General features: G+C 43.2%; 1 protein-coding gene across 1 annotated transcript in view; it reads left to right on the forward strand.

Annotated features, from left to right (window-relative positions):
• Positions 1-15141, forward strand: part of PPFIA2 (PTPRF interacting protein alpha 2) — a 270632-nt gene that overhangs the window by 193196 nt on the left and 62295 nt on the right. Inside the window, exons 5-8 of the mRNA XM_066634342.1 lie at positions 255-371; positions 7604-7825; positions 8542-8688; positions 10362-10496. Of these exons, the coding sequence (XP_066490439.1) occupies positions 255-371; positions 7604-7825; positions 8542-8688; positions 10362-10496 (621 nt within the window). The remainder of the gene's footprint in view (positions 1-254; positions 372-7603; positions 7826-8541; positions 8689-10361; positions 10497-15141) is intronic.

The raw sequence follows: 15141 nt of genomic DNA on the forward strand, positions 1-15141 counted from the left end.
TGGGATTATACCTTGAAATTTAATGTAGCTGATAAGGTTGAAAAAAAGGTTTAAAGTGTTAAATGATACCTTGAAATAATTTGATATTCTTTCCCACATTTATAAATCTGTACATATTGATAGATTGCAAATATTCTTATATAGATTGTCACATTGCTGCTTTTTATAATGGACATTTATAGTGAATACATGAAATGTTTACCTGTTCACTGTTCTTTTTGATGTGAATCTTATATTCCTAATTTTTTTTGTAGATAATAGCTTTGCGTGAACAAAATGCACACATTCAAAGGAAAATGGCATCAGGAGAGGGCCCTTCTGACTCAGAGCATATCAAAGGGATGGAGCCTGGGCAAAAAGTTCATGAAAAGGTACAAAATAGCCATTTTCCTTTCAGAGGCATCCCTGGTTGAAATGTTCTGAATTCTTTTGCTCTCATTAAGACTCTGAATCTGTTTCTGCTTTCTCAAGTGTATTTCATATGACTAATACAACCTTTTAGATGTGTATGCAGATAGTATATTTTTTTAAAAAAATGGATGCTTTTCTTTCATTTTGTTTCATTGTTTTGTTTATCATTTGATTTGTTTGGTTGTTTCTTTTTAATTTTACATGGATTTCAGTGGAGACCCACTGCATATTCTGGTACTTATAACCTTGTTTTATTCCGCTCACGTTTCACAGGATTATAAGAGTTTGTACTAATGCCTTATTATTATCTGCACAAAATTTCAGAGAGATTGGACAAAAGGAGGCCGTTTTTTTAAAAAGTAATTTTAAAACACTCTTCATTTTTCAGTTGTTTCACATTTAGTTCAGTGGTGACATGGTGTTTTATGCCCAAATTTCATGAAATGTTCAGGTGGCTATACTGCATTCAGGCATGATATCTGAACAACATCATAGGGATTCAATATAAGGAACCAATTTTATAGGGAATTTTAAAAAGCACACTTTAGTTGCAGATTTGCATCAATTTCAGTAACAGAAGTCCAGCAGTTTTTCTGCTCTATCCAAACTTCTGTTGTTCTGTCCACTTAGTACAGATATTCTAATACTCCCTTAAGACCAAGAAGCAAAGTTCCCTTAGGGAATTTTATCTGAGACAAACCAATACAAAGGGCAAAGGTTTCTCATTCTAATTTTTTTTATTGTTTTGGGGAGAAGGGTATAAAGGATATCCATTTATCTGTTAATTTCACTTTTGTTTTCAAAGCAAAAGAAATGAAGACAATTGGGGCACATTCAGTTCCCTTTTCCTTTTGAAGACAAATGCACATGCCTAGCAAAGGGATTTTAAAAACTAGTCGATAAAAATAGGTTTTTAATCAAATTCAGAGGAAGATGTATGTTCTATTCCGCTGTGACTGCCCGTCAGCATATTCTTTTTCTGTCCAAGTTTGGGTGCTGGAGAGCACAACCTAGAGCAGTGGTTCCCAAACTTTTTGTTTGGGATTTGTCATGCAGATGTGCTCTAAACCTAAGCAGGTCTACTCAGAAGTAAGTGGCAGTTCCCTTGACCTTTTGGGCCATTGACCACAGCTCCCCATTAAGGCTATAATCCTATACATTGTATAGGGTGGTGGGTTTTCGCATGGATTCTGCGGCTCTCCAGGCTGGTTTCTGCAGCTCCCCAGAGTGCCACAGCTTGCAGTTTGGGAATCCCTGACCTAGAGGATGACACATCTGCACGAAAGGCAAGAAATTCAGAAATGGTGTAGACTGCACACTCTGGTACTGTAGTGATCCACATCTGTTCTGAGAGGGAATGCTATAGGTCAGTGGTTCCTAATACTTGTCCCTTGCCATACTAGTTTACATGGTCTACCTGCTGGAAGTACCACCGGAAGTAAGTGGTGATTGTGTCATTGCCAGTTAGTTCTGGATTGGGAGGCCAGCTACAAAATGACAAACACCAGTAAGAAGCTTAGTATGGACGGAGGGCTTTTCTGAGCATGGAAAAGCAGGCTCTGCTCACCAAGCTGAGCTCCCTACCACTGTCATGTTCCTGGTCTTGCTGCCGCAAGTACCACTGAACACCACCTCAAGTACCACCAGTGGTACTGTACCACTGTTTGAGAAACACTGCTCTGCTATAGATTGAAGTCAAATTGTGTGGTCTGCAGATGATCCTTGAGATAAGTGTCATGCAGATGTGCTCTAACAGCACAATCCTAAGCAGGTCTACTCAGAAGTAAGTGCTATTGCATTAAATGGGACTTACTTCCAGGAAAGTGAGGTTAGGATTAACATAAGAACATAAGAACATAAGAACAGCCCCACTGGATCAGGCCATAGGCCCATCTAGTCCAGCTTCCTGTATCTCACAGCGGCCCACCAAATGCCCCAGGGAGCACACCAGATAACAAGAGACCTCATCCTGGTGCTCTCCCCTACATCTGGCATTCTGACTTAACCCATTCCTAAAATCAGGAGGTTGCGCATACACATCATGGCTTGTACCCCATAATGGATTTTTCCTCCAGAAACTCGTCCAATCCCCTTTTAAAGGCGTCTAGGCTAGACGCCAGCACCACATCCTGTGGCAAGGAGTTCCACAGACCGACCACGCGCTGAGTAAAGAAATTACTTAGGATTGCAGCCTAAGTTACACAGTATGGATGATTTGTGTGCATGATTTGAAAACTGTATGGGCAGTTTTCAATGATACTTTATTCCAAAATATTTCTGTAAAATATGTTTTGTTTCTGAACAGCGGAAGGAAGTTTTGCCACCAACCCATCTGAAAGTCACAGTTGTACTCCTATAGCAATGATGTTAAAAGTTAAACAATAAATAAAAGTCGTATTACGGTAGTTTTTGTTCTAGGCAGCTTCTACACAATACAGGTGGAGCCTATTTATCCACATTAGTTCTGTTCCACAATTAACAAAAAACGCATTGTGCTAAATTCCATAGAGTTACGCAAATATGCTGCAGCCTGATACTTCCGGATGGAAGGAAACTAAGGCAGCTGTTATCAATCCCCTCCCCTCCATACTCAGCCCTCCCTGTTGCCAGCTGCCTGGCTTCTTTCACATGGGATGCTGATCTTTTAAGAGTCCAGCCCTATGCATTTCTACTCAGAAGTAGAAGTCAATGGGGCTTACTCCCAGGAAAGTGTGGAGAGGATTGTAGGCTAAATCTCATGCTTTGCTTGGTGGGAAGGCTTGCTTGTGTCTGTGATTGCCTGCACCATCTCAGTGTGGGGGGGAGGGAATTTGGCAAACACTCCCTGGGTTTTTTAAAGCAATCCCCTCTGTTGCTACCATATCTGTCCCTGTGTGAGTGAGAGTGAGAGAGCGAGCAAGCTCCACCTTGCTGCACGTGTTCTGGCTATAGAGATTTTCGCCCCCCCCTTCCCCTCTTCAGCCTCTTTGCTGGCTCAGGGGTCCAGGGTTGTTACTGTCTCTTTGCAAGGGGAACCTCTTCCAGGGCTCCAGGGCTGTTTCCCTGCCTGGGCGGGGCAGAGCCTTTTTGCAGTGTTTTGGGCTGCCTGGAAATGGAGCGAGAGGCCAGTGCAGGGCAAAAGAGGCAAAGGTGTGTGTGACTTTTGGTTCCCCCACCCCATTGGCGTTGAGACAAATCCGCAGATAAAAAATCCGTGGATAAATAGGCTGCACCTGTACATAACTTTTTAAGGCCTATTTACGACGTCCTTTGGTTACTCTTTTCAGATAATTTTAGTACATGTATAGTATTCTTTTGCCTGAAAAATTCCCTTTCGAACTGGTCATCTTGCTCATTTGAAATGCAAGCAAATTACTGAACTCTTTTTGGCAATAGTGTTTGTATGTTAAATTGCAACATGACAAGATAATTGAATGGTTGACAGAGAGCTATAGAGTCTTCCTCTGGAATACAGAGGGAAGCAGTTCATGAAAAGGACGTAGGCACCATCGTTGACCTTCAGAGGTTGATTGTAACTTGGAGAAAATTTGCTTCAAGGAATTGATGCTGTAATTTTGCTGTTTATTAAATGCAATCATTATGCTTGATGTATAAAACATAGGTTAAGGCATGATTCTTCATCCCAAAGGATTTCACATTCTAAATTAGAAAGTTAGCACAACCCTAGCTTAAAATACAGCTGCCCATAAGAATATAGTCTAGAAGCAGAGTGGATACTGTATTCGTTTTCAACACTTTACTCCATCCAGTGGGTCATTATTGATAGACTTTACTGAAAAACTATGTGTGCATGGAATTTGGTTAATAAAGCATCTGCTTGTTTGGCACACAAAAGAGACAAAAGGAGGTACAAGGAATGCAAGATGGACAAAGGAGAGGTAAGGAGCTCCATGTTGAATGTGTGTTTGGGGGAGGGAAGATGGAAGTGGATAAGAAGATAGTTGCAAAAGGCACAGACTGAAGTGCTCACTACCCTAAGCCTGGGAATTGGAGTGATCCACAAGACTGAAAGGAACATCTGCGTGGAAATAAGGGTGGATTCGGTTGTGTGGATTTCTGCCTTGTGCATGGTGTGTAAGGAACAGAATACTGTGATCTAGTAATAGATTCTTTTCATTTATATCTGGCTGTCGCAAAAGATTGGAATCTTTCATAAACCACTGGAAATTTGGCTTCTGGCATCTGTACTACATAATGTCCTCCTTCAGTATGGTTAGCCACACATGCTGCTGTATGTCAACAGATCAAGATAAAATGCAATTTTGTGCTTTATATGATGGTGATCTGTAGTGCGTTTTTTTTAATCGTTACCTAGAACTTTTGAATGAGGTAGTATAAAGAGTGTGAAGACAAAAGCATGTTACTTCATTGCATAGCAAAAGAGTGTAGCCTTTATGAGAGAGTAGCTCTTGTCGAATGTTCAGGTTTATGCACATTAAAGTAGACTGAGGTGAGAGCCTCAAGACTGAAATGCTTAGCTGTCAATAATAATAAATTTTTTCTGGAACAAGTGATTATTTTATTATAAAATGATGAGAAGTTTATAAATGTATCTTTATGTGGACATTATTCATAAGTTGTTAAAGCTTGAGGATATTTGGAAAACCACTTGGGAGATTTCCATTTAATTTTTTTTTTTAAAGCAATCCTTAAGAATCAAATGTGCACCTAGCAACTGACAGCCCAATCCTAGGCATGTCTACTCAGAAGCAAGTACCATTAGATTCAATGGGGCTTACTCCCAGGAAAGTGTGGATAGATTGGGCTGTGAATCAGCATAATTATTCTGAAGCAAATCTCACTGTGTTCAGTGGAACTTGTTCCCCAGGTATAGGTGTGCACAAGGCTGCAGTCTCAACTTTGGTTGGGTTTTATCGGTAAAGCATTGAACGAGTCACAATCAAGTACATTTAGAAAATAAACAGCCCAATCCTAACCTATGCACATGTTGAGCAGGCTGGAGGTCTCCCCGAGGTAAGGGGAAATTCATCCCCTTGCCCCAAGAAAAGCCCAGCCATGGCAATGGGTCTACTCACCCAGAACTTTAGCTGCTAATTTACCTCAAATCCTAGTGGACCTGTGTTGACAGTTCTGGCCCAGGAAGGGGAGTAAGATATGGTGCGCACCAGTGCTGCAGGCCTGATCTGCCCACCCTCAACATATATCTGCACTTCCCCTAAGTCCCTATTAGGATTGGGGGCTCCCACAACTGCTTGTTGTGGTGCTTATAAGAGGTGCTTCTAGTTTTAAAACATATTTTAAACACTTCTTTAAAACCTGTCTAGTCACATTGCATTGTTGTGGACCTAAGTCAAAAACTAACATCACAAATGAGGTCCTGTCCTTGAGCCGTTTGCATTCGTGTGATGCCCTTGAATATGGAAATAGTTTATCACGAAACATGCTATGATTAATATATTTTGATCTTATGTTGCTCCTCGTGCAAGTAGACCACTCAAGTGAGTAGCTATTTCTGAAAATGAGCCAGTGGAAATAATGTATGAGCCAGCTCTGAGATATTAAATCAAGTGACACAATATTTTTCCCAATGAGGATAGCCAGGGGCCTATGGCCTGATCCAGTGGGGCTGTTTTTATGTTCTTATGTTCTTATATTAATGTGCAAATTCAGCATAGTGCAGTTTTGTAGTTCCCAGAGCGTAATTCCAGTGCCCCAGTGTTTAACCTAATGACTTGCAGGCTCTAGAGTAAAATATTTGTGTATACTGATATTATCGCTGTGTGACCTAGCCTGCGTTATAGTTGTTGGGCGGGGGGGGGGGAGCTGTCATTAAAATATTTCAGCTGAGATTACCTTTAAATGTATGTGTAGACATCTGTATTCATGAATAAGTTTAAGGGGAAAAAATAGTAACATGTCGAAGAAAAATTTCCTAGCCCATGTACACAACAATTTGCATGGCATTCAGTCAGGCATGACACTATCAAACTAGTATGAGTAAGCATGGGCATTTGAATTTGGGGAGTGGAGTACTGTAGCCTTAAGGCTACACAAGAAGGTTTGAGTTTGAATGTTACTTACTCTTACATACCTACTCTTGTCGACGTTTCTCCTTTTTGACATATAAGCTACCAAAGGTTACATAACACTAGATTAGATCTCCTATATATTTTGCATGCTCGATTAATGACTTCCCTGCAGTGGCGTCACTAGGGTTTGCCTCACCCAGTGTGGGAGGCCAGAGTGTCACCCCCATAATGGACCTCCTCTCATGCAGCGACAGAGCAAAGTCCCGGGCAGAGGGCATGGTGATGCACCATTACCCTGCCACAGCTGGTGTTTTGGCTATAATGTTTGACAGAATATAGATATTTCAGTGAGGTTTGTTTCATTGCATTCTGCATTAAATTACACATTGAATGATATATAACATGATGGTATTATTCAAAAATACCAAGTTTTTTAAAAGTTGGCCAGAAGTGGTGTCCCCCTCTGGTGTGCATCACCTTGTGTGGCCCACGTCCCATGCACCCCCTAGCAACACCACTGCTTACCTGTCCTATCATTCTAGGGCCATGGTTCCCAAACTGTGAGCCATGGCACCCGGGGGAGCCAAGAAAACCAGCCAGAGGAGGTACAGAATCCTCACAAAAATCCTCCCACCGCTCTATACAATGTGTAGTATTGTAGACATAATGGGAAACCGCAGCCAGTGGCTCAGTAGGTCAAGGGAACTGCCACTCAAAATGGTTTGGGATCCGCTGTTCTAAGGACTCATGTAAACCAAAACAACATGGATGAACTACTAGCTTCTCTTGACTGCCTTAGGTTTGGAATGTATCAATGACTATGCAATCTTATATTTACGCATAGCCTGAGAATAGCACGTATTTGTGCTCCTCCCTCCCCAGATCTTAGAAGGGGAAGAGAAGGATGAGCTGAAGGTCACGTCCCAAGAGTGCACCCCCGACAGTTTTAAGTGATACCTTTCTGCAACAAGATAGTATAAGAAGATAGCGGGAAAGTGCTGAGGAAAAGCTTTTGTGTTCATTAAAATCAATGTTAGCAATCTATTTTGGAGATTTACCAAATGTATAAATCAGGAGCATACAGATTTTGTCTTCTGGAGGAAATGCAACTCGGTAGCTATGTTGATTTCATGAGTCTTGCTCCCTTTCTTCAGCATCTTGATGTTTGTTGATTAATGCCCATGTTACTTTTTTTTTTACAGCGGCTATCGAATGGTTCTATAGACTCGACAGATGAAACTAGTCAATTGGTAGAACTGCAGGAGCTTCTCGAGAAGCAAAATTATGAAATGGCACAGATGAAGGAGCGGCTGGCTGGTTTGTCTTCCAGAGTTGGGGAGGTAGAACAAGATGCAGAGTCTGCTCGGAAGGAACTCATTAAAACTGAAGAACTGAACAGCAAATATCAGAGAGACATTAGAGAGGTAAAGATTTTATGCCCCCCTCAATTTGTATGTTTGTTTTCTTTAAATCAGCATTCCCAAACTTCTCCTCGGAAGTTGGGAACCCTATAAGTCTTTGCAGGGGAGGAGTGAAGGCAGTTACATGATGATGATGATAATAATAATACTGTTTGCCAGGATTGTGCCACTGCCAGGGGTGAAAGGGGTATTTTAAACTTACCAGGGGAAGCACCAGCCTCGGAGGGCATGTGGAAAGGTTGCAGAAGCCTTTGCAGGGCTCCCCAAGCCTCAGAATGTCTGAAAATAGTAATTGTGATCCTCTTCCGCTTTGTGGTCACAAAACCGGAAGTGGGTCGCAATCGCCATTCTGAGGCCTGGGGAGCCCTGCAGAGGCATCCACAGGCTCCCCACTCCCCCCTCCGGAGGCTGGTGCTGCCCCGGTAAGTTTAAAAAAAAACAAACCCTTTTGTTCCTGGTAGCAGCACGATCCTGGTGATTTGAGCACAGCTCCTCTCACCTCCGAAGGATTACAGGACCCGGAAACCCACGGATTTCATTATCCACTGGTTTCCTTATCTGGGAAGGGTCCTGGAACAGGACTCTTGCAGTTAATGAGGGCAGCCCTCTGCATTCCAAAGTCAAGTTTAGTTGAAAAACAGTCCAACAGGATATTTGTGACCACAAAATCCCTGCTAATTCTTCATTTCGGCACTTTGATGTACTGCTTGTCTTCGCAGGCGATGGCACAAAAAGAAGACATGGAAGAAAGAATCACTACCCTTGAGAAGCGTTATCTAAGTGCACAGCGGGAATCTACCTCCATCCATGACATGAATGATAAGTTGGAAAACGAACTTGCCAACAAGGAGGCCCTCCTACGTCAGGTTCAGTATCTGGATTGCTGCTAGAACTGAAATGAATTGTGAGGGAAGACTCCTTGTGGACATTTTCATACGTTGTGCTTGCTTGAATAGAAATCCAAGCTTATCTCCATGCTATGATCTTCTACTGCTTTCTGAGATATTGGTGGACTGGAGGGTCAACAAGTATTAGGACTTATTATTCAGCAAGAACATAAGAACATAAGAAAAGAAACAGGGAGTGAGACCTGACTCCTGCCAGTTCAGGGTGGCAAGTTCACAGGCACAAGGCAATGTTGTATGAAGTGGTGTGCATACAAACACTAGTCAAGGCATGCTAGAAATGAAGGAGGTCTGTAGCAGCATTTCTTGACCAATTCTTAAAGAATTGGCAAAACCGGCTGGTCCGTTATCTATTTATTTTGCCTTGTCTTTGGCTCAAACAATCCCCAAACAATGTATGTAACCGTTTGCAGCAGGGGTTCCCAAACCCCTTACCTTCATGACCCACCTCATTGTTCACAGTGGGTCCCGGGCCCGCCAAATCCAGGAAGCTGCAGGGTAATATGGCACACGATGCAGCAGCCACTTCCAGGTTGGAAAGCGTTCCAGGTACGATGCGTTCCCATTCTCTGTGTTGTGACCCTCCAGCGGGCCACGACCCAATGCCTGGTTGGTCACAGGTCTACCGCAGCCAGGAAGCTGCATAGGAGTCTGGGGTGTGTCTTGGCATGACACAACCAATGATGTAGGCCATGCGCCAGCATGACTTGGAAACAGCTTCCGGGTTGTGAGCCATAATGCCTGCCAGTTTCCATCAAAAATCAGGTTGCATTCCATCATTTGGGAAACACTGGAATATGGTAATTCCTAGCAAGCAAACATCCCAGCAGGCCTTCTGACTGGTGGCAGAGGAAGAGTGTCCTTCCTCTCATTGAATGCAGTGGGCATCTGGAACAGAGGTCTTTCTGGCTGGGAGGGGAAAAACAACCTCGTTACTTGCTTTCTTTGAGATGTCTAGGGCCAGCTGTTCTTTCCTGTGCCATGATGGTCTTCTTAAGCAATAGGGTGTGCAGCCTCCCAGCTGTATCTCTGGTTAGTTTACTTATTCTTCACATTTATCATAATGGTCACTACTTACAACACCAATGTTTCTTGGTAAGGATAGTGTATAGATTCTGATACTATAACCGTTGTTTCCCTTTCTTTGAAACTGTTTTGTTCCTGTGATCCTGAGCGTTTACTTTATCATAAGCCCTGCTCACAAATTACTGTATATTTTGCAGCTTCTGCCTGAGTGTAGTTGTCCTCTGTGCCACTAGTTATAAAGACAGGCTGCAGTTTCCCCTACTTCACTCTGATAAATATAGAATTAGCTACTGCTTTTGACTTTGATATTGAGCAAGGGTCGAATGCAGCCGTTGCAACCTTAGACGCAATGTACTATGCAGCCAAGCCAGTGATTTAATCAAGTGTTACGTCCTGTTTCAGCGCTCTCTGATCTTCCTAATTATCCATATTCACTCCTCCACTGTCCCTCTAACTGCACCAAATTCCTGATTGCCAGCCCAATCCTATCCACGCTTTCCTAGAAGTAAGCCCCATTGACTCTAATGGAACTTACTTCTGAGTGGACATGCCTAGGCTTGGGCTCTGTGTCTTTTAATTTTTATAATCATGTCTTTTCTGGATCTCAGATGGAAGAAAAAAACAGACAGCTGCAGGAACGCCTTGAACTAGCTGAGCAAAAGCTACAGCAAACCATGCGCAAAGCTGAGACCTTGCCCGAAGTTGAAGCGGAACTGGCTCAGAGAATTGCAGCACTGACTAAGGTAGTGTGCACTTTTAGGATCAGGTGAATTTCAGAGATGTGCTTTCCTTCCACATTGATTTTCATCCCTTTTTCCTTCCCTCAGCACCAACAGCAGCAATAAAAGCCTGCTTGGGAGTGGACAAGATGCTTCTACTTAATGACACCGTAAATAAATACTAATTACACATAAAATATCTTTGCTTTAGTTTAATTTAATGGCAGAGGCTTGGTATTTATTGTATGGCTTGAGAACGTTTCTATTGGTATTTCAGAGGAGTTTTATTTTATAATACTTGGTATTATAAAAGAGTTTTGGTCAATCCGATTCAGCTAAAAATCATGAACTTTGTTTGCCATTGAATTTTTTCCATAATTTTCTGCATCGCATTAGCCCAGTGATCACTTCCATTGAAATAACAAGGTTCAAACCTCTTTCTTTTTCTGGCCCAACTCAAATGAAAGGGTTTTGCGAGAGAGTATCGGTTGTGTAGGTGAAATCAGGTGGATTGTTCCCCTTGGAACACATACATTCTTGCGCAAAATTAGACATATCTAAATGCGTATCTGAAATTTGAGTCTCTCAAGCAGCAAGGATTCAAGTCCCTGCTCCTTTGTCCCCTAAGATTTCAGGGGAGGCAGTTGTCACACCTGAATAGCACCCCCGCTTGGCTACAGTCAAGGTCAGTTTGCTGTTTTATGGAGGGGACTGCCTTTCCCAGACCAGGACTTGGCTGAGCTGCAGATAACAGAGTTTTGTAGAAGCTCGCTGTTGAACTTTTCAATAGAACAAAGACAAGAAATGTGAATCTTTTGCTCATTCCTTAGTTTCAGGGAGCTTGAGTAAGAAATATTCTTCATAGAAAAGAAGTGATCTGTCCTATATAAATGCTGTCATTTGTGCCCCCCCACCAGAAAAAGATTTTGATTAGACATCAGGAAAAAATTCCTGACGGAAAGGGCGGTTCGGCAGTGGAACAGATTGCCAAGAGAGTTGGTGAACTCTCCCTAATCAGAGATGTTCAAGCAGAGGCTGGACAAGCACCTGTTGGAGATGCTCTAAGAGGATTTCCTGCCTAAGGCAGGGGGTTGGTCTAGATGACCTATTGGATCCCTTCCAACTCTGTGATTCTATGCCACCCCACTACTGATGGCTGGGGAAGGTGTATTCCTGTGAACCAAAGTACTTCTCTTCCTTCCCCTACCCACCATGACAAGGAATAACACTCAGTTCAAAGGTTGAGAAACTGGTTTTGGCTGAAGGCAGATTTCCAGTATACTTTGCTTAGGGACAAGTCCAGCCTCAGTGATGACACTGCAGCTGTGAGGATACAGAGATGTTAATTAGTGGACCCAGTGTGTAATTAGTCTGTGGAACTCCTTGCCACAGGATGCGGTGTTGGCTTCCTGCCTGGATGCCTTTAAAAGGGAATTGGACAAATTTCTGGAGGAAAAGTCCATCACAGGTTACAAGCTGTGATGGGTATGTGCAACCTCATTTTAGAAGTGAGCTTTGTCAGAATGCCAGATGCAAGGGAGGGCACCAGGATGCAGGTCTCTTGCTGTCTTGTGTGCTCCCTGGGTCATTTGGTGGGCCACTGTGAGATACAGGAAGCTGGACTAGATGGGCCATTGGCCTGATCCAGCAGGGCTCTTCTTATTTTCTTATGGATGGGGTGTTGCATTTTTACCAGGGAAGTCTGAGTTCAAATACCTGCTTGATAGGGAACTCTCAGGGGCAGCAACAAATCACAGTTTCTCATCCTTCTTACACTCTGTTGTTTTATTCCCCATTTATAGTACCCTACTTTGTTTCATGGGATTGTGGGAGGCATTCAGGCAATTATGGCCAGCAGTGATAACATTGCTCGATGCCTCAGAACCTGCAGAGGCCAGGAAGGCATGGCCAGACCAGCTGAGTGCATGTGTGTGTACGTGTAGCTTTGAGGGGTAGGGGATAAGATGGAGCCAGGGTGGCTGCTCACATTTGAGGAAGAGATGGAGTGAAAGAGGGGAAATATACCAGCAGAAGGAAAGGACAGAGAAGCTATGGGGAGAGTGACAAAGGGGGAAGAGACAAGTATGGGCAAGGTATGCTAAAGGGAGAAAGAGGGAGAAGGAAGAAGCTCAGAGGGACAACAGAGGTTAAGAAACAAAGTCCATGGAATGAAGAAAGAAGTGAGCAAGTGACAAAAAGGGGTGAGAGAAGTGACAAAGATGGGCAAGAGCCAGAGAGAACAAGGCTGAAGGACAGCATGAGGTTCAGGCAGAAAGAACCAATGAGCTTCCTGGTGCCTTCTCAGAAGACATCTCCAGCTGAAAGTATGCAAGACTTGAGGCATGCTGTCGGTAGATATGATAAGGAACTACTTCCTGCTCTGCCAAGCTTAGTCTCAAGCGGGTCACGGCACCCAACCTTTTCTGCCAGGCACTCCAGTTGTCCTGACCAGAAAAAGGTCAGGGTGAGGTAAACCACTGGGGTTCCTCAATGAACGTAACAAGGGGGAAAAAGGAAAGGATGACCTTGGACTAAATACACTGATTTAAGAGTCCTTGCCTGTGTATGATGTAAATAAAACGCCATTCCTGCCACAAATCCCTGGATGAGTCTCATCTCTTAAAACAGCAAGAATCCCACCCACCATATTTTAAGCCCACCTCATTTTACAAAGATCATTCCTCTTGGGAAGAGGTGGAGGGAATGAGGGTTCTAAATGATGTACACTGCCTTGAAGTTTTGTGAGGCAGGATATAAGTACCCTGTCTAGTGGCCTGTTTGGGTCTGGGTGAGGGCCAACAAGCTGAAACTAAATCTAGACAAAACAGAGGTCCTCGTGGTTCAGAAACCTTTGACTAGAGCATTGGTTCCAACACTTTGAATGGGAGTAGCACTCCTCCTGCAGGATGAGGTGCACAGCTTGGAAGTACACCTGGATACATAGCTCTGCCTGGATAGGCAGGGATAGGCATAGCTATCAGAGTGATACCTATGGCTATTATTATTAACAGTATTTATATACCGCTTTTCAACTAACAGTTCACAAAGCGGTTTATAGAGAAAAATCAAATAACTAAATGGCTCCCTGTCCCAAAAGGGCTCACAATCTAGAAAGATGCAAAGGAATACCAGCAGACAGCCACTAGAACAGACAGTGCTGGGGTGAGGTGGGCCAGTTACTCTCCCCCTGCTAAAAAAAGGAGCACCCACTTGAAAAAGTGCCTCTTACCCAATTAGCAGGGGTTTAGCCTCTAGTGGCTAGAGTTGCTTATGCAAGCTTCAGCTGGTGCACAAGATGTGCCCATACTTGAGTCTGTTGGATTGCACCGAGGTGGTCTATGTCCTGGTGACATCATGGGTGGATTATTGCAGTGCACTCTTGTGGAAACGAGTGAGATGTTTCCCAAATGTGAGCTAAGTGCTAAACATCATTACTGCCTGCTTTATTCTATGTTCCTTTAGAGCCCAGGTCTATTATTTCCCACTGAAGGAGCTAATTCTCAAATATCATTTTATGGGGGTGGGGGGATCTACCATTTCTTCTGTCTGTCAGTAAAAGCCTGTGGTTCTGGTCATAAGGATAAGGGCTGTTGAGACCTGCCCCCTTTTTTTGTGCCCAGATAAGCTTGTTCCACAGGTTACAGGAGGTGTGACTCATATTCTCTTTCCTCTCTCTCCCTCTCTCCCCCCCCCCCCCACACACACACACTGGAAACTTGTAAAACCCTGTGACTCTATCTGGGTTAGTATGGGAGGTCTTGATTAGTATGGGAGGTGACCTCTTAGGACAAGCACATTTCCAAGCCACCGTTTTCAGACACCTAAGCTAAAATTATATGATTGTGATGATCATGTTGTTCCACAAGAAACTGTGGTCTACTCATAAGAAGGGTGTTTGTCCCTTTGTAGTTTTGTAAGATGAACAACTACCCCACAGGGCCACTAGATGGGACCTCAGCGCACACATAAAAAACTTTTGCTATGTCTTTTATGTGTGTGTTGAGGTCCCATCACCTTTTCGTATGCCAAAGTGGGATTTGGCCGGACAGTGTGACAAACAGTGGCACCCTGATTGTCTGCAAGTTATGATGGGGACTACTCCAGGGATGATACTGCTTTGTGCACAGCAGATATAATGATTGCCTTCCCTTGGCACCTGGAAAGGCACATTTTTCTTCCTAGTAAATTCCCATTCCTAAGGTGGCAGAAGGCGACGGTTTTTTAGCCCTGCTTCTTGTCCTCTACAGTTCAGAGATCTGGAAGGTTAGAAAGGTTTAGCATTCAGGGTTGACTTCCTGTCTCGTCCTTGGTATTTTTTTTCTCCTAAGTATTTTGTTCCAGAAAAGTCTTGTGTTGGAAATGCGTAATAGTTATGAAGTGAATTAGCTTGGTCTTGGAAGCTGGGTAGCCCCTCCATCCCATAGCAATTTGACCTTGCAAGTAGTTCCGAGGAGGTATTATTCCAGATGTGTGACAATTGCCTCATCTTACCATTTCAGTGCATGAAAATTTACAGGTAAGAGAAAAATTCCCTTTTTAAAATATCCACTTTTTTCTGCAGTCAGAAAAGTGTTGAATAATGGGAGAAGTACTTTTTTTATTCAATATTTATATTGTTCCCTTTTTATCTGTGTACCGACAACTGGGCCATTACTTACACTGTCCTCTT

Source organism: Tiliqua scincoides, chromosome 7 (genome assembly GCF_035046505.1).
Source record: "Tiliqua scincoides isolate rTilSci1 chromosome 7, rTilSci1.hap2, whole genome shotgun sequence".
NCBI classification, from domain to species: domain Eukaryota; kingdom Metazoa; phylum Chordata; class Lepidosauria; order Squamata; family Scincidae; genus Tiliqua; species Tiliqua scincoides.